At 42.5% G+C, this 19872-nt stretch overlaps 1 protein-coding gene across 4 annotated transcripts in view; it reads right to left on the bottom strand.

Moving 5' to 3' along the window:
• Positions 1–19872, bottom strand: part of LOC111821013 (ras GTPase-activating protein 3-like) — a 180214-nt gene that overhangs the window by 70644 nt on the left and 89698 nt on the right. For all 4 annotated transcript variants that reach the window (XM_023733562.1, XM_023733560.1, XM_023733571.1 and 1 more), the window contains one exon: positions 7889–8006. In XM_023733562.1, the coding sequence (XP_023589330.1) occupies positions 7889–8006 (118 nt within the window). The remainder of the gene's footprint in view (positions 1–7888; positions 8007–19872) is intronic.

Raw genomic sequence — 19872 nt, forward strand, 5'->3', positions numbered from 1 at the left:
AAAAAAAAAAAAAAAAAAAACAGTTGTTGTAGAGTCAATTCCAACTCGTGGTGCCCGATGTGTTTCAGGGTAGAACTGTGTTCCATAGGGTTTTCAATGGCTGTGACCTTTTGGAAGGAGTCCTGGTGACGCAGTGGTTAGAGCGACTGACTGCTAACCAAAAGGTCAGCGGTTCAAAACCATCAGCAGCTCCAAGGGAGAAAAATGTGGCAGTCTCTTTCCATAGAGATTTACAGCCTTGGAAACCCTATGGGGTTGCTGTGAGTCGGAATCGACTTCATGGCAGTGGGTTTTGGGTTTAGTGACCTTTTGAAAGGAGATCGCCAAGCCTTTCTTCTGAGGGTCCTAGGAGTCAATGTGCAGAATCATTAGAAGTAAACTAGGCTGATCAGTTGTACTGCTTAATAATGAAACACCTCCAAACTTGTGGGTAAAAAGCTGTGAGGAAAGGACCCCTCAGTGCCTGTGCACCTCTGCCACCTCTGCCCTGCCCCTGGATCCCTTGACCTCCTCACCTTCCAGCAATCAAAAGGTCAGTTCACGACCCGGCGGTCCTAGCACCCCGGCCAGCACTGCTCTGCTTGCTCAGTGCTGCACCAGATTAGCACTCCCTCTACCGCATCCATCAGAGGACACCATAGGCGTATTTTTGGGGTGGGAAGGTTGCTGATGATTTCTTCTTTCAAAAATTCCTGGCATTTCTCGCTTTGCAGTTTCTCTCTGTTGGGTTCAGTATCCTGCCACCTTCTCTACCAACACATGCAGCCCATGATCGCACACGAGGCCTGTACACGGAAACAAAAGGTGACCCCGGGCCCTCGGGCGACAGCCCTGAAGCCTTGCTGAGGGTTGCTGTTCAGACATTCAGGGCAGCTCTGAGCTTGCCCGACTCCACCTCCATGGACTTTCACGACAGAAGCATCGGCTTCACAGACAGCCAGAGAAAAAGCAACAGGTTCATTTGCACATATTTCCAACCAACACAGAATGCACACCCAAAGAAGTTCCAGAAAAATCATAAATCTAAGGAGTGGTACTGCTTGGAGTGCTCCGAGGGACTAGGAGAGAACAGATCTTCCTCCTGAAGCTGACATGCTATATTCGGGGTCTTACTAAATGTTGCGTTTGGTTCAGACTGACTTCTTTTGTGTTTTAGCTTCAACTAAAGAAATTAGAGAGAAAAGTAAATGTTAGGAGAGGAAATATGACTTGGATAGTCTCATAATTTCAAAGTAGATGTTTTATAAGTCAACGCGATTTTTATTAAAAACCTTCTGAAAGAATGAGTCGTCTGTCTTCCCTAACCACTAACTTCTTCCTGTGCCCTTATTGTCGCTAACCCCAAGTGACTCCTCCCCTCCCGAATTAAACTTTGGGAACTGTTGAGATCTTTCTTGGTTTAGTCATTACTACCACACAAAAGTACTGTTTTCTGAGCAATTTACATCTTTCAGTATGAGCAGAAAGAAACTTTCATATTATTGACCCAGTTGCTCCTTCTGAATACCAAATAGGCCCTTCATACCCATCCATGTGGGAACAGACTTTGGGTAAGAAAACTATTTAAAGTTTGCTTCCTGGCAAGAATGACAGCAGTTGAGATTCGATCGCTATGCCAACAGCGATAATCTAACTCCTCTCTCCTTTGTTTTATAAGGTTTGCCTTTGTTACTTTTTTCATTAACTTCTAATTTTATGTTAAAAATACAAATAAAAGAATAAATAATACCTTCTACAATCCCACTACCCAGAAATAATAGCCACATTGACATTTATGTGTGTATATATATATATGTATATACCTGACAAATTTTGAAGCAATCACAATGTTTTAAACAAAAGAGAATTCTACTATAAATACATCTTTGTAACTTGCTTTTCTCACTTAGCGATATACAACTAAACCCTTAAAAACCGAAAGCATCATATTGAGAGGCTATAAGCTAAACATAAATAAGTGTTTTATATTTGGGGGATGAGGAGGAAGAAAAGAAGTAAAAGAGAAGGGGACGAAAAGAAGCAGCCATTCCCTGTCCAGTGTTGCTTTAAGCCACAGAATTCTTCTACCTAGAGTGACCCTGGGGCCATACTGGTTTGTTGCCTTCTCCAGATGTCACTACAGATAAAACGAAGTTGAGATGAAGTTGGGGGGCAACTGCGTAGAAGGGAAAGAGGTTGTCTAGTGCTGGAGATGTGTGGAGGGTGGAAGTCGCTTTCTTTGGGATGGAGAGGGGCTCTCTGCTCATGGGTTGGTATCAGACAGGAGGTTTGATGAACCTCCTGGAACAGAGCTTCCCCCTCCTCTCTCTACAGCTGCACCCCCTGAGGTTGAAGGAGAAATGTGAGGGTTGAATCAGGGGAATCTTGAGACAACTCTTCATTGAGCCATGAAGCTGTCTTTTCACACATATGTCATTTTGTGGGGAAAAGTAGGCAATATTATTATCCCAATTATCAATGAGGATGGAAACAGTATTCCACTTCCTTATGAGAATGAAAGGAGATGAAAACACGGATACTTTATGGTATATTCTTGGAAATTATTGGACCAACTCCAGCATCTAAGAGATTTTATTTTTAATTGTTTCTGAGGTGTTTTTTTTTTTCTTGGTAACATCAACATGGTCCTTTTTACTGGATAAAATGGTGATTTCCTGCATGACATAACCTTCTCCTTATCATCTAATTATTTCTCTCATGTACAAAAGGGCACTGGGAGGGTGGAGGGATCCATGACTGTTGTTTTAGAAGCAGGAGGCTGGCACCTCCCAGATGAGGCCCTGGGACATTTTCTGACAGATTTACTACACACAAACGGCAGGTAGCCGTTTCCTGAGCTTCCAATCAAATCCTGTACAACTTTTGGAGATTAAGCAAACAAAGAGTTGCTATTTAAATGGTTAAAAAAATTATTGCTCTAAAAAGTTAAACATGGGAACAAAGGTCCCTTTCAACATAAGGACAGCATTTTTCCTAGTAGAAGAGAAACTTTGCCCAACATCATTTGGCTAGAGAAGGGACAAGGACAGGGAGAGAAGGCACTTTTTCCCCTCAGTGTGTCAGCTCTGATTAGTTTTTAAAAGTAAATCTGCCATAGATCCTATTGCCCAACCTCCTCTGGCCCAGGTAGAAAAAAAGAAAAGAGGACTTTTCCTTTAAAATATTAGCACAGTAATTGATAATGATACTCTGTAGATCCTATTGTCATAAATGTTAGCTCTAACAGTAAAACTGTGGCCACACCCCTCATTTAACAGATAGGGAGAGACTTGTCAGAGGACATACCGTAGAGCTTTGACTGGGAGCTTCTTTTAATGAAAAGGAAGGAAGAAATCGGTTCTCTTTCTTTTCTTTCTCACACATTCCATTTGCAGTTCCATGTTGAGTCAGAAGACAATGTTGGGTAACAGCTAGCTGAACTCAGTCCTAAACACTTCTCCACCCTCAGGGACATTAGAAGGGGCTTTTGTTGGTTATTTTGGTCTCCTTACTGCTCCTTCTCATAGGGCTGTGCAGCACTGCTGGCCTTGACCAGCTGGCCTGCCACGCTGGGAATCCCCAAAGCTAGAGAACACCATCCTAAGGGTACTTGAGTTCAAAGATGCAGCTGTAGGCTTTCGTATGTTCTACTGTGACTTCAGGGCCCTGGTGGTGCAGTGGTTAAGCACTCAGCTGCTAACCAAAAGGTTGACGGTTAGAACCCACCAGCGGCTCCATGGGAGAAAAGACCTGGCGATCTGCTCCCATAAAGATTACAGCCTAGGAAACCCCATGGGGCAGTTCTACTTAGTCTTATAGGGTCGCTATAAGTGGGAATCAGCACACAACAACAGTGACTTTGCCAAATGAATGATCAAATCTTACAGGAAATGCTGATCCTGGAAACGTGCTGGGAAAAAGTCAGATATATATCCTGGAAGTCACCACCATGAGACACAGCAGAGACAGGGCAGCAGCTGCTTCCTTGGAGGCAATGGCTAAAACCTGGGATGTGGTCACCTCAGTTATCCAGGGGTTGAAAATTCTTTGTGTTGATGATGTCGTCCACTCAGCTCCTTCCTTATAACTGTCCCTCAAGTCTGTCCATTTCCTTCCATTCTCATAGCTATCATATGAATCTGGGCCTTCATCTTCTCTTGTCTCATCTATGGCAGAGCCTCCAGACTGGTGTTCCGTCGCTAGGCTCTGTCCCTCACCAATTGAGGCCATTTAAGAATGTAAGTTGAATCTTACCAGAAATACCAGTTTCCTCTGGTTATTTTCAAATATGGTCTCTCCACCATTGTCTCTCCTCTCCCCTTTTGTAATTCCCAGGAGACATCATCATTCCATCTTCTGTGTCTCTAAACTTCTTATACTTTCATTTCTTTGTCTCTCTGAGCTGTACTTCAAATGTATCTTTCATTTACTAATTCTCTCTTCAACTACATCTAATCCACTATCTAATTCACTCACTGAGTTTTTCATTTAAATTCTTGTGTTTGTCACTTATAGAAATTATATTTGATTCTTTTTCAAACTGGCTTGATCAGTCTTTATGGTTTCTTATTGCTGCTCATGTTTTTAAGCTTGTCTCTTATTAATTTAAATACATTAAACTTAGGTTTTTCATATTCTTTGTTGGATAATGCCATTATCGGCAAACTCTGCAGGTCTGTTTCTGCTGTTGTTTTTGTTGACACTTGTACCTGATGCTTTATTTCCTTGTGCACTTTATATATTTTCTGCTCTGAGCTCATCAACCTTGGAACTTCATGTATAGGAATTCTTTGAGAGCTGGATTAAACTGAGTTCCTTCAGAAATAAATAAATTTACTTTGGATTGGCATATCATTGCCTCAGTGGGCGTGACAAACTACTAAGCCAAGGCTACATTAATTTATATTCATAGATTGAAGTTCTTTGGACCACAGAAGTAGTGTGGATTCAGGCTATAAACTCATGTGAGAGCCAGTTTTTGGTTTCAAATATTTAGCACCAAGTGAAGACAGGCAGGTTTCCTTGCAAACTTCTATTATAGGGTGGCTTTATTTATTTTTCACCGTTACACTCAGAGTAGAGCTTTGTTGGGTGCCAGCTTGCAAGGCCCATCAGTGTTAATAAGGTTGTTTGTTCCAATGTTAAATGGCCACACACATTCATATTTTTTTAAGCTCTTGGAACTATTCTGTAAAGGTTTTTGTCTCTCTCTTTACTGTCAGTTTTAACTCTTTCTGCCCTCAGTAGCCACTCTCCTTATCTGGCATGTCAGATAAGAGCTCAGTAAGTATTCATTGAACTAATGAATGAAAAAAATAACTGAGCTCCTTAAAACTGTCTACAATAAACAAAGATTAAATAGTCTGTGAACAGGAGTCAGAAGCTCTGTGTAAGTCAAACGTATTAGCTTCGGTGCACTCACCGTAGCATTAACTGGTTTCTTATGAAGGCATTTGGGGAGTTACCACCTGATTCTGGCTATATTACTGACCGATGATTTGCTAGCAGGGACAGTATTTACTACATCATTATTTTTATGTCGCTCTCAGCCTCCCTTTCCTGCTCCAGAAGAACATTTTCTAATGCCACTGGAACCAGAAACCATTGTTTCCAGTTCTAAACTTGTCTGAGATATTTCTGAAGACAATGGGCCCTCATTTCTCAACCTCACCTAAAACAGAGGTTCCTAAATAGATTTCCAGAGGTTTTGATTTAGTAGGTCCAGGAGGAGCCAGGGTCGGGAGAGCCCAGCTGTACAAAGACTGCCAGTAATTCACCAGGTTTGTGATCCACTGGCCTCTAACATCAGGCTATTTAAATACAGAAAATACAGAGTAGAACTGCCCCATAGGATTTCAGGGAGCAGCTGGTGGATTCGAACTACCAACCTTTTGGTTAGCAACCGTAGCTCTTAACCACTGCACCACCGGCACTCCAAGCTAACATGAGGGGTATAGTAATCATTATTTCCATTTTTCTTAAGGAGAAATTATCACCTCCATCATTATCTTCACCATCAACACCATAAAGGCATTCTTTTAAAGTCTGACGCTATTCTTCAGTCTTTTTTAGTTTTCTTCAACAAATATTTCAAAAAAATCTGGAGTAGGCATTAAAATAACATAAACAACCATAATTACTCGGTCTTAGGAGCAGCATCACCAAAAATGTATTAAAAAGAGTCATTAGCAGTGACGGTGCATATGGAGGAGATTAAAACATGTTTCCAATCTCTTTCAGTGGCAGGAGATCCTTAACAGTTTTGTAAAAATTAAATTCATTAAATCATCAGAATGTGTTGTTTTTCCCCACTTAGAAGTAGCAATATGCGAGGATATAATTCATCTACTACAAATGTTCACAAGTCAAAATAGCTGTTTTGATGAAACCACACAACCAATAACTCTAAACCTGAGGATGAATTCACTGGCTGCAGAGACGTCTTCTTTGCTTCATGAACTGCTTCATTACAAATAACTCATTAGTACACTTAACCTGCCCTTCCCACTACCTTATCCGAAGCCGTTGAGTTGATTGTGAGTCATGGTGACCCTATGTGTGTCAGAGTAGAACTGTGCACCATAAGTTTGTTTCATTTTTTTTTTAATAATATTTTATTGTGTTTTCAGTGAGAGTTTACACAAGAAATTAGGTCCCCATTTGACAATTTCTACACAAATCGTTCAGTGACATTACATTTTTCATGACATGTCAACATTCTCTTTAATTGTATTCCATAGGGTTGTTTGTCAATGGATGATTTTTCAGAACTAGATGACCAGGCCTTTCTTCCAAGGAGCCTCTGGGTAGACTTGAACCACTAACCTTTCAGTTAGCATCCAAGTTCATTAAACGTTTGCACCACCCAGAGACTCACTGGACTACAAACCCCTAATTTCTCATTCCATCTTCTAACACAGTTGATAGTGAAATGTTCTGCCACCTCACAATTCTCTTTTCTGGTTTCTCTCCTCTCATTTCCTATATAAGCTGCTGTGACTTTTAAGGTACCATCACTTCCTACCACTATGTGCACCACCCCCCCACCCCCAGCCAGGCACATTTCATTTCATGATATATTACAGTGTGGTGAAGAGCTCAGCAGTTCAAATTCACCAGCCACTCCTTGGAAACCCTATGGAGCAGTTTTACTCTGTCTTATAAAGTCACTATGAGTCACAATCAGCTCAACAGCAATGTGTTTATCCGACACGTGGGCCAAGAAACTGTAACATCACCATCACCTGGGAGCTACCTAGAAATGCAAATTCTCGGGCCCCACCCAAGACCTCCTGGGGTAGGTGTCTGTGTTTTAACAGGCCCTCCAGATGATTCTTATATAAGCTAAACTTGAGAAACACTGATGCGTTACACAGCAAACTGCTCAACCTTAGGACATACTACATGTTGGCCTTTCTTGGAGTCTTGAGAGACTCCTCTCTTCATCAAATTATATTGGTACATATTTTCTATGCCTTTTACCTCAGTTCATAGTTAACTCGATGACCATCTTAAGCATGCCTCTTTAGAAAATCTTACAAGAAGATGGTAAAAAAAGCTTTCCAAATATATTTCCCCTCTCAAAATTCTTGATTTGTACTCTTTTGTTACAATATAGACTTTCCAACCCACCTCTAATTAAAAAGTCCTTTTAAATGTTCAGGTAGGAGAGTTATTACAAGCAATTACATATGTGTATTATGAGCACTTAGTAAGGAAATACCAGTTCACCACCAAGGATAGAAGCTCAAACTTTAACCATTCTGCAAGCAAGAGCTCATGGGAATATTTCTTCCACCTCACTCAAGCTAACCAACATAAAAAACTGGCAAGATGGCATATGTGTTCAGGATACTGTTTATACTGAAGAAAATATATCATTAATAAGTAAAGCAACAAAAGACATTACCAGAGTGATTTTTCCACTATTTTGGTCCTGAAAACCTCCTCTTGGTCCAGGTTCACAGTGCAGTAGCAATCTCGCATCTTGTTTGGCCCCGGGTAAGTGGGAAGATTTTTGGCTTCACCTAAAAAGTAAAGGTAGCATATATTACCTCCTGGCATAAAGATATTTAGTCACCTGGCCTAACCGCAGACACGTTTCCAAATAACGTATTTGCTTCACAGTAATGCACCTGCATTCTCTTTTGTACATTCATTAGCTCTTTATAACGTCTTGGTTTCCTTGCTACCCAAGGTGAGTCAAGTTATTGATGAGAATACCATTTGTACTGTTAAAATGAAAAGTAACATCCACATCAACCTCTAAAATAAAATGGCGAAAGTAGGAATCCATCCGCCTTGGAATAAAGGATTGCTATTTGTTTTGTCTTGTTTCATTTTGCTTTGAATCCACATTAGTCCCTTACATTCTAAAATGAATTTTATAGTATTAGGTCAAAGTTGGGGCAATAATTAAGGAGAATAACCTTGACTTTTTCATTGACAAGATTAAACTATAAACTTCAGCTGTTTAAAATACTGAGAGATCTGCCAGTTAAGAAAAAAATCTGGACGAAGAGACTCAATGTGAGTCCACTGTTTTCTCTTCCCCAATCCCCTTCCTCCATATAAAAGCCCCAGCAAAGTATTTAAGTACATAAGGTGAGTGAAAAGAGCGAGGAAACTTCCAGGCAGCCAGAGTGCCAGGCTGGCCCTGCAGAAAATGTCCACACCATAACAACTCCTTATCTGCCCTTGGGTCTGTCTAGAGATCATTACCAAAACCCCCAAGCGCTGGCACCCGCTACTAAACGCTCCAAGAGAGCGCAAATGGTAGATTGAAACAGCATGGTTTATTTGTGAATTGAGAGACAGAACAAAAATGAATGAATGAAAGGTAGTTTTTTAACTCCAACAACTGCAGCCCAGTTTAAATTAGCTCTGTGGAAGAAACACCTCTAACACGCTCTCGCCTCCCAAAGCCCTTATTTGCCTCCAGAGTCACTTTGATTCTGCAGACATCTGGCACTGGATGTCCACACGTCAGACACAATGCAAGGAGAGAGAACAGAATGTGGAACAGCCAACAACACACCACGGCACGTGCTGCTTCCTGTTATTGCTACCTACCCTACCCTTGACGTCCTTCGGACTCACAGCGACCCTATAGGACAGAGTAGAACTGCCCCAGGGGGTTTCCAAGGAGCGCCTGGTGAATCTGAACTGCTGACCTTTGGGTTAGCAGCCGAGCTCTTAACTAGTACACCACTGGGGCTTCCCTGTTATTGCTACTGAGGGCTAAATCACCCTATCCTTGTTGAAACTAAAAAAAAAAAAAAAAAAATAGAAGTTCTTCGGAACTCCGTCTTCAGAATTAGTACTGAACACTTAAAATCAAAGCCCCCTAGAACAGTCATACTTTCTTCTGCATAATCCCAACAAAAACATACATTATAACTCACTTGAGGAAAGTCGTTCATTTGAAAAGATGCCAGTTTGCAAACTGGCATGCATGAACCCCCAAAGAGCAGAAATTAAACTTGATGTGCTTGAAGATTTTTTTAAACTTTTCATTAATATGTTATTAATTCCAGACACTGAGTAGAGGCATAAGTTAATAAAGGGCTTTCAATAACTGCATGAATACTTTTTACATTAATAAATTTTGCTTCTGGTGCATCAAAGGTGCTTTTTTAGGATGACAGCCATCATTGGTTGTAACTTTGGCACCCAGCTGCTCGCAGGGTCTAATCTGCATATGGGTGATTTCCTATATATGGGCCAGAACACATGGCCCTACATTCCTGAGCCTCAGTTTCCTCAAATGTAAAAGCAAGAGAGCAGACTAGCTCTCAAAGGCTCTTCTGGCTCTGAAACGCTTCTACCTTTTCTACTGGAAATCATCAATGACTATGAGTTAGTGAAGAAGAAAAAAACGAATGTCTTCTTACAGTCACTGTCATCCTCAAGACAGCTAAACATTAAAGCCCTCCCACTAACGTGCTATTTATACACGAGTGGAGCACGGGAAAACATGGCACGCAGACTGCCAATCTGCCAACAGACATCTGAATCTGATCCAAGATTCAAGTGAGTCATTAAATGCCAAAAGACAGACTTCCTGAAGGATTTCAGCAGATGTGAAAGGTCATATATACGCATGTATGCAGGGTCCGTAATGTATTCACAAGCACAAAAGGATAGAATATGGATCAACGGGCTTCTTCAAAGCGAGAGTAAGAGCAGTAGAGAAAGATGGAGAAGGTGCCTGTGCAAGAAGGAGTAGACACAGATTTCCTGGTCATTGTTATTTCAACTCTGCTGCGTCAGAAGAGGTGGCACATCACACGCGCCACGTTGTAATGGGTCTTTCAGATCTTCTAATGCTGTTTTTGGAACTGGTCACTTTTGCAGCATTTACAAATCGTTAACCTCAAAACCACCTTGACTTTTTTGATTTTCCAGCTGACACTGTTATGAGTGGAATCAGGGTTTACAGTATTTCCCTTTGGAATTTAACCCTTTTTTATTTTTTTTTTTTTTGGTAACAAATACATATAGATATTTAGCTGCAAGTTCTCATTTTTCTTAAAAGGAAAAAAATTTTGGAAGTCCTTTGGGAGATGGTTTTGGTGGAAAATATAGAACTGGGATTTTGTTCCTGTTTATTCTCCAAAGAACCTCAAAACGCAAGCAATAACAGCTAACCCTTTTTGAATGTGGGGATTGTTAGGATGGAAGAGACAGGATGAGCATTCTCTGAACAACTTGTTAGATAGACGCTTGAAAAATGCCAAATTATCATGTGGTGGTATTGATGCAGTCTGATTCACATTCCTTCCCATCCCCTCCCTAACCCTCAATTTGGACTGTTGGGGAAACATCCTGGTTTCTATGACGATGGTGACACCAGTGAGGCCAGCCAGGCGACCTGAGCCAACATTAAACAAACCTCTTCGACCACGAAGGGGTTGGAAGCAATTACCAGCACTCCCGCCCTGTGCCACATCATTCCGTCCAGTGCCCTTATGGTTTATAAGCCCATGTGAGGCTGGAACGTAAAAGAACTGCAAAGGGATGAATTAACACTGAGTGTCTACTTGAAGCACCCCAGCCGAGCAGAGCAGCGGAAAGGCTCTGCTCTGACAGTACTTCTACCATAAGCCTTATTATGGTGGTTGCATTTTCTCTACAGTACTCAAAACAGATCACTATTTCTCCCATGTGGATACACAGACCAAAGGTTAGGGTTGTTTTCCCTTCCTAACTGCATTAATTATGACAAAGCTGCCCCTGGTATACAGTCGGAGTTGAATTTATTTGTTGACTGAAAGGATGACTAAATGACTACAAGTGTAAAAGAAAAGTCAACTCTGGTTTTATTCTAAGAGTTCGTATGAAAATTATCCCTTTTCACATGACCACTGCTATTAAGCATGATCGTGAAAATGTATACTCTCTATTTACCCACAAAACTGTCCCATTTAATAGTCTGAAAAAGACAGAAAAATTAGGTACCCAATACCATCTCTGTAAACCTGACTTCCTAATAGAAGTAAAAGGCAGTCCTTAAAAATAATACTATAAACAGTGAAAAAACAGCAAACCCTGATATCCAGTTACAGGAGTCACGCAACAGGCAATCGGGAACACAAATAAAGGTGATGATCTGAAAGCCATCGTTCCCAGGCTAAGGCTGGTATAATGCATCGTGCTATGGGAGGGAGGCTGCACTGCCATAATGAACACAGCCAGAAAAACCCAAACGAGAGGGGAGCCTTTGATTAAAGTCTGACCTGGAGACAGGAAAGAGCTAAGTTCTGGACGCCCGTGCCTCCTGGGAGAGTCTGCAAAGTAACATCAGGCCATTGGAGAGTCTCTTGCTATTTGTTACCTGCCATCGAGTCAGCCCTCAGCTCCCTAGAAGAAAACACTGCCTGCTCCTGTGTCATCCCCGTGACTGGTAGAAGATGGGACCATTGTGATCCACAGGGTTTTCACTGGAAGATTTTTGGAAATAGATTGCCAGGCCTTTCTTCCTAGTCTGTCTTAGTTCAGCATCACAGCAACGCACAAGCCTCCAGTGAAAGACGAGCGGTGGCTGCACTTAAGGCATATTGACTGGGAATCAAACCCAGGTCTCCCGCATGTAAGGCGAGAATTGTACCACTGAACCACCACCGGCTCAGCAATATCAGCGCTGCTAAAGAAGCCCCCTGTCTTAGAAGGCCAGCAGCCAGCAAGGGCGGGCTCAGACAATAATCGCCTCTTTACTCTGAGGGGAGATGAGATGTCAGGGGGCTACAGAAGTCTTCTCAGGGCCCAGCTTCAAGCTTTTACCCCTTCGAGCCGCAGTCACGGCTCCCTCTCCTTCCCCAGCAAACCTGGGGACACAGTAAAAAGTGATGCTGTGTGTGATGTCTGGCTTCTTGCCCACTGCAGCCTCCACAAGGGCAAGGGCAGGGTGTGCCTTTGTTCCTGCTGGGTCCCCGGCACCTAGCACAGCAGGTGGTATCTAATAAGCACTCCATAGCCACAAACGGCGCCCCTGGGTGGTGCAAACAGTTAAGAACTTAGCTGCTAACCGAAAGGTTGGTGGCTCGAGTCCACTCTGATCTGACTCCACTGATGTCAGCAACGGCCTGGACCACCACAGGGCTGGCTGAAGTTGCAAATACAGGTGAAATTTGCTCCAGGGAGGAGTGTGGCACCGGAACATTTACTTACGTATATTTTGTATTTCCTTCTACTTCCAAAAAGAGTAAGTAGTATGTTCTGGTATAAAAGATAAGTATATATGTAAAATGGCACAGTCCCTGTGGAAAAATTTGGCAGTTCCTCAAAAAGTTAAACATAGAACTACCATCCTGCTGCTGTCGAGTCAATTCAACTCATAGCAACCCTACAGGACAGAGTAGAACTGCCCCATAGGGTTTCCAAGGAGCGGCTGGTGAATTCGAATTGCCAACCTTTTGGTTAGCAGCCAAACGTTTAACCACTGCACCAACAGGGCTCCATATGACCCAGCAATTCCAATCCTAAGTATATCCAAAAAAAAATTGAAAGCAGGTACTCAAGTAGATACTTGTATAGCAGTGTTCACTGCAGCATTATTCACAATATCATAAAGGTGGAAACAACCCAAAAATCCATCAATAAATGAACGGATAAACAAAATGTGGTATATACACACAATGGAATACTACTCAGCCATGAAGAGAAATGAAGGTCTGCTACATGGTGTAACATGGGTGAACCTTGTAAACATGCTGAGTGAAATAAGTCAGACATGAAAGGACAAATATTGTATGACCCCACTTACATAAAATATCTAGAACAGGCAAATGCATAGAGACCAAAGTTTATTAGTGGTTACCAGGGGCCTGGAGGGAGGAGGAAAGGGGGAATCATTGCTTAAGGAGCACTGAGATTCTGTGAAGCGCGGTGGAAACTTTTGGAAATGGATATGATGATAGTTGCACAACAGGGTGAACATGATTAAAGTCACTGAATTGTACACATAAAAATGGTTGAAATGGAAAAAAAGATAAGTATATAATAAGGCTGAAAAATGGAAATTAAAAGTTGAAAAGATGGTAGAAGGAAAATTATATCTATGCAACACATGCAATTCAGCACAAAACTTATCTTCAAGTTTCGTAGTAGCTAAGTAAAGATAGAAATAGGATGAAATATGCAATTCTTATAATTTTTTTTTTTAATACCAATTTTCCAGGAGAAAAAAAAAATCTAGAGAACTTTACTGCTGGAATTCCTACACAAGAGACATTAAATGATGGACTGGGCAATATCTTCCACATTAATTTTACAGAAGATGCAGAAACATTCTTCATGTGGTTATTTCTTATACTGCCATCAGTAAAAGTGGAGGCATGATATAAACTTCTAACTTTGTGAAAAGATTTTTCAGCAGAGAAGGTGGGTGCTAAGCTAAGGAGGAGCAGCTTTTTCTTGATCTACTTGATTCAACTTCACAAGCATTTCTATTACTTAATACCTCATCTCACAACTGGGTTGCTTGCAACATCTAGATAGCCAGGAATCCAAAGGTAAGTAATCTGATAAGATCTGAAATGATAACAGTAATAGCAGTAGCAACTCAATAGCTGCTGTCACTCAAGTCCTTGAACAAACTTCCCACTGACTCCTCAGGATTATTGTGCGATAAAGAATTAACCTTGTGCGAAGAGAGGTCTGGCCTTTGTCCTGGGAGGTAATCTCTAAGCCCCTGGAATGTCCTGCCTGATAAGAGTGCCCTTGTTTATCTGGGGTCTTCGGGCCATGTCATATAGTCTATCCTAACAATGTGATTTACGGTGTGAGTTTTGGGACACACGGTATCAACTCGACCTCCAGAGGGACCGGAAACTAAGGTCAACCACACTGGTGGTCAATAACATCTACGTAACCAACTTTCAATAAAAACTCTGGACATCAAGACTCAAGTGAGCGTCCCTGGTCTGCAATACTCAATGAACATTGTCCCACATCATTGCTGCAAAAGTCAGCACTGCCCACAACTACTAGGAGAGGACAACTGGAAGCCCTTCCCTTGGATCTCTCCTGGGCTCTGATCCATGTGTCCCTTCCCTTGGCTAATTTTAAGCTGTATTCTTCTGCTGTAATAAACCATAACCAGGAGTATAACAGCTTTCAGTGAGTTTGAGTCCTTCTAGTAAATTATCAAACCTGAGGGTAGTCTTAGAGACCCCAAACTTGCAACTGGTGTCAAAAGTGAGGGTGGTGCTGGGGACTCCCTAACTTTGCAGTTCCTCATTCATACATGGCAGAAGTTCTTCAAGTCCAAAGGATTGCAGGGTTGATGGATCCTCTGAATAGCTGGAGGGGTAGGGTTACCCCTACTGGCGTGCTCAGATGAACTGGCTGTCCGCTGTTTCCTCACATCCTTCACTCCTGGAGCCCAGGACTACACTCATTTGTTCACTTGTCTCTCTTCTCTCCTGACTATGAATTCCTCAAGGCAAAAACTGGGTCTCACTTCTGCTTTGCTTTCCAGAACCTAGAACAGTGTCTGTCAAATAATAAGCATTCTATAACTGTTTTCATGAATAAATGAATGAGATGACCTGCTGAGTAGGAGTGTAAGAGTATGTATTATTCACTTCAGCTTTTGAAGATATTCACCAAATACACCGTGGTAGATTAAAGATTGCCACAACTTCTTTTCTACCGCTCCCATTAGGAAGTAAAGTATAATGCCCCTCCCTCTGAATCAAGGCTGGCCTTAGTGACTTGATTGACCAAAAGAATTTGACAGAAGTCATGCAGCATTACTTCCAAGACTAGGTCAGAAGAAGTCCTGCAGCTTCCGCCCTGGTCTCTCGCAACCCTCTCTCTGGGTGCCCTGAGCCACCAGGTAAGAAGTCAGATCATGACGGACAGGCAATGCATAGGTGCTGTAGCCCACAGCCCCAGGTGAGCGCAACCCCCAGCCGTCCTCACTGAGGCACCAGACATCTGAAGCTGTCTTAGACTCTACAGACCAGTCCATCCACTGGCTGAATGCTATCACCTCCATCTGCGCTGCATGGAACTAAAGAATTACCCAGCCAAGTCCTGCCCACATCGTGGGACACAAATTTCTGATCCAAAAAATCGTGAGACATAATAGAATGGTTGTGTTTTAAGCCACTAAGCTTTGAGGCAACCAGAACATACACGATTTTTTTAGTTTCAAAATGCTCATCTATCACTAGATAAAGTGGCATTTCCACTTCCTTTTCCTTCATGTACACTGGTTATAATTTTAAAAAATATCTTAGTCCAGCAATAAAATGTCCAGTACACGTCTAGGGGTCGCCTTAACACGTATATCATGTAGACTTTTGAAGAAGGATAGATGAGAAACTTGTAACAGTGGTCATCATGGGGAAGGTGAGGGTGGGATTGGAGAACAGGGGAGAGAATGGAGACTTAACTTTCACTACATGTAATTTGGTACCTTCTGATTTTGATAGCATATGCATGAATTATCTATTCAAAATAATAAATTAGTGATATGCATGCGAAAAAGTATAAGTGGAATGAGGGGACAGGTACACCTGACACGCACCATCAACAGCTAGGTGAAGGCAACTCTCAGGGCTTAACCTCCAGGAACATCTATTCTGGGCCAACAATGGCCACAAATCATCAAAATCAAACACTTCCTGATCACCCACTCAATCCAAATACGTTGGTGCCGTGGTAATCATGACGGACAAGTAGTAACATAATGTTGTCATTATGATGAATTGCGCTTGTGTTTACAATTTTAAGGCCCAAGACAGTAATTTTTAATATCAATTACTAAACTAACGGACTCTAATGAGGGCAATTAAAGAAAGCTCTAGCTTCAGTGTCCAGGAGGCATGGTTCATTGCTTTGCTGTGTAAAGATGGGCATCAGACCAAGAACAGTTTGCACATTGTAGCTCCATTCTTGATGTGCCTGTAGACAGACCTAAGGAATAACGTCTTAGCCTTAGGCAAGGATGTTCATCCTAGACCTTCACTAGCCCTTATCTTTTTATGAACTAGAAAAGGTGCTACTTCCTCAAGGCATTTGATTTCCATTTGCCAGGAAAGTGTTGTAATATACTAAGCTTGTTAGCATAAGAAAGTTTTCCATCATCTGCCAGAGAGTTATCATAATATATATACAAATCTATGATGTCAGTGACTGGACAGGCCCTCTTCGCTGACCTTGGCATCACAACCCCACGTGATAATCCTGGCTGGTCCCACTGTTGCCACTGAAGAATCTGTCTTCTCCCTGTGAGTTTACCTACTCAGAGGTCTCTGTCTGGTGGCCCTTAGCTAAAGGCAACACTGAGACACGTATGAGTTCCCCACATAACGATTTTTAAATTTTTTGATTAGTTGACAACATTTAAAATTAACAAGACTTCACCTTTTAAAAAACCCCACTGCTTTTGAAGACTCTGGGCACACATCCCTTGTGGTAACAATGCTGGCCCTGAGTAGTGGCTGCCACCTTCCAGCAGGCACATCCATTTTGTCACAGATGGCTCCGGGAGTGCTTCATTCATATGCAGGACCCATCCTGCCCTGAAGGTATTTAGGTATGTGATTCTGACTAGCTTAGGTCGTTTTCTGCATTGTGACTACCAAAATCTACCACTGTAAAAATAAGAGCTGCTGCTACCCAAAACACTTGATAGAAATATAGCTTAAGTAAAAACACAAGGACCCTCACTGCTGCCTGGCTGCCCCCAGGCTTCCCAGGGCTCTCCCTGAACCCATGTGGGAGTGCCTTCTCCTCTGGCCTCCCTCTCCCTGCCCTATCTGTCTTGTGACTCAGTTCTTCAGAGCTCTGCTCTGTTAGCCAAGATGCAACCCACACAGAGGAGAAGGTTCAAGCACCCTCACCAATCTAAGTGGCATTCGGGTTCACCCTGAATAACAGAAATTTCTGGTTGGATGGAGTCCTATGGCAGGCCAGGGAAGTAGGGGGAGGGGAGATACTTTGGGGCAAAGATTTGTGGTGGCTCTACAATTACAAAAAAATCTAGGGGTGGCACCCACCCTGCCTGGAGCTATCAGGGAACTTTGTGCCTCCCACACTGGCACTCAGCTTTGCTCACGTGGCCCCCCTCAAGAATGGAGCAGCTTTCTCCTGCTACCTGCTGAGTCGCATCTCCACTCTCAGGGCCCAGCTCTTCCAAGCAGGCTTTCTAATGAAGCTGACCTACCTTCACCCTAGCCTTGTGCTGTCCCCTTCCCCCAGCACACCCACACACTAATTGCTGCTCTACTCCCCTCCCCTCTGATGGCCTACATTGCAAGGTGCTGGGGGCAGGGAAGGTGGCGGTCTCCACTCTCACCAGCTGTACATCATTTAATGCAAATGTTCCTTGATTAATTGCTCAGCTCCCCTGCTGCCAAAACAGTAATTACAACTTGGTGGAACACCTTGAATGCTTCTCTGCTTTCATCTAACGATCAGAAGTGCAAAGTATAGAAGTGCACGGAAGATGAGAGAGACCTCAGAAAATCTAAAGAAAAGTACAGCCTAGGCTTCCAGACAAGAAGCAAAAAGCGCAAAAACATCAAAAAGAATGTTAGGAGGAGTATCGTCCACTTCCCTCTTTTCAGACTGTGTAGACAACAGCACATTCCCAGTATTATTTATCTCTTCGGTTTTGAATTGAACTCAACCCCTTCAGCAACTTAAAACATGCAATATATTAGCTAACTTTCCTCTCTGTCTGTTCCCATTGGAAAAAAATGCACACTGTATTCTCTTGTGCTTTTCCAGTTAAGCTAGAAATGAAAATGGGGTTTTGGGACAATAACTCAATCCTGAAAGAAAAGCTGCAAAATTAAGTCAGAAAAAGGGAAAAAAATGAAACCACTCGCTTCCTTTTAATTTTTCAAATGTTGTGTTGAGTGTGTATTTTTGGATTCCTTAGAAACTAACTTTGCTTATGAAATATCATTTTTTCACCGAGTGCTACATTCTCTAAATGGTTATTAAGACCCACCAAACCAAGCCCACTGTCATCAAGGCGATCCTCACTCATAGTGACGCCATTGGGTTTCCGAGGCTGTGAATCCCTACAGAGGCAGACTGCCCATCTTTCTCCTGCAGAGCCACTGGTTGTTTCGAACCACTGACCTTTTGGATAGCAGTCGATTGCTTTGACCACTGCGCCATGAGGGCTCCTTTATTAAGACCAGTAAAGAATATAAAGTAGATACTGTTCTTGCTCTTAGGTTGGGTGATGGGTTCACAGGCTTACATTACATGCATTGACTATTATGCACATAATGAAAAAAATTAAGCATTCAGAAGATGAAATGTCCTATCATGAATTGTGTCATTTTAAGGACATCGATCCTTGGCTCTATAACGAATGGTGAAGGTAGGATTCTAATTCATGGGTCTCAGCTAAAGAGAAAGATAAAATACAGCAGCACTCGGTGACCCACACAGGCTGGAGTGGACATCCTCAAAGGTCACAGAGAGCTCCCCTCTTCCGATCATTCCGTCACTGACTGTATCATTCGTTCGGCCATTAGCCCCTGTGGTTCAGTACTGTTCATCTGCTCTTCACAAGTGAATTCACTTTCTGCCTCCCCCACCTAGCCCTAAGTGGTAAGCCCTCTGGGGATGTGACTTAGTGGGCTGTCTTCCAACTTCTACCTGCCCCACCCCACCTACCCATCTCAGCCAGATCCCCTATGTGACAAGCAGGTTATACATCCAAGCTGATTGAGGGGAGATAGAGTCCAAAAGTCGGCTGCCTGATAGTGGGTGTTGTAGAAATGGTAAGAGATAAGGAGGCCTTCAACAAAGCAGGCATTTATCACTGCCAAAAGTACTCTGAGCTGCCACTTAAAATCCCTGAAAACATAACCACGCAGTCTCAAAGACACTAAAAAATGAATTTTATTCATATGACCCCTGGCGTACATAAGTAACTTCCTGAAAGACCTAAGAAAGATTTCCACAAAAAGGCAAAATCTGATGGGAAATTGGAAATCACATTTGTATAAGACCTTAGAGTTAGCACTCTGCTTTCAAGTTTATCATCCAAGCAGACCTTATTAGTTAGCCAGCAATCAAGTGAGGTAGACAGAACCTGTTTTATCTTCACGCTAAGAGAAAACTGAGGCTTCCAGAGGCAAATCCCAGGTGGGATTTGCCAAGTTGGACTGGAGCTGGGTCTTCTAGCTCCCAACCCAGGGCTCTCTCCATGACACAACACCGCCTACCCAGGAAAGGAGGTAGATGCAGTGTGGAAGAAGAGAAGGGAAGCCTTCTAGGTGAGAGGCTCCTAGGAGCATCTCATAGTGGCAGCAGGATGGTGTAGGGAAGCTGGAGTGAAGCACACAAGCTGGAACCCAGGCTCTACCAAGTACTAGCTCTGTGATCTTGAGCAAGGTTGCTTAAACTCTCTGAGCC

This window comes from Trichechus manatus, unplaced genomic scaffold (genome assembly GCF_000243295.1).
Source record: "Trichechus manatus latirostris isolate Lorelei unplaced genomic scaffold, TriManLat1.0 scaffold00004, whole genome shotgun sequence".
Lineage (NCBI taxonomy): Eukaryota > Metazoa > Chordata > Mammalia > Sirenia > Trichechidae > Trichechus > Trichechus manatus.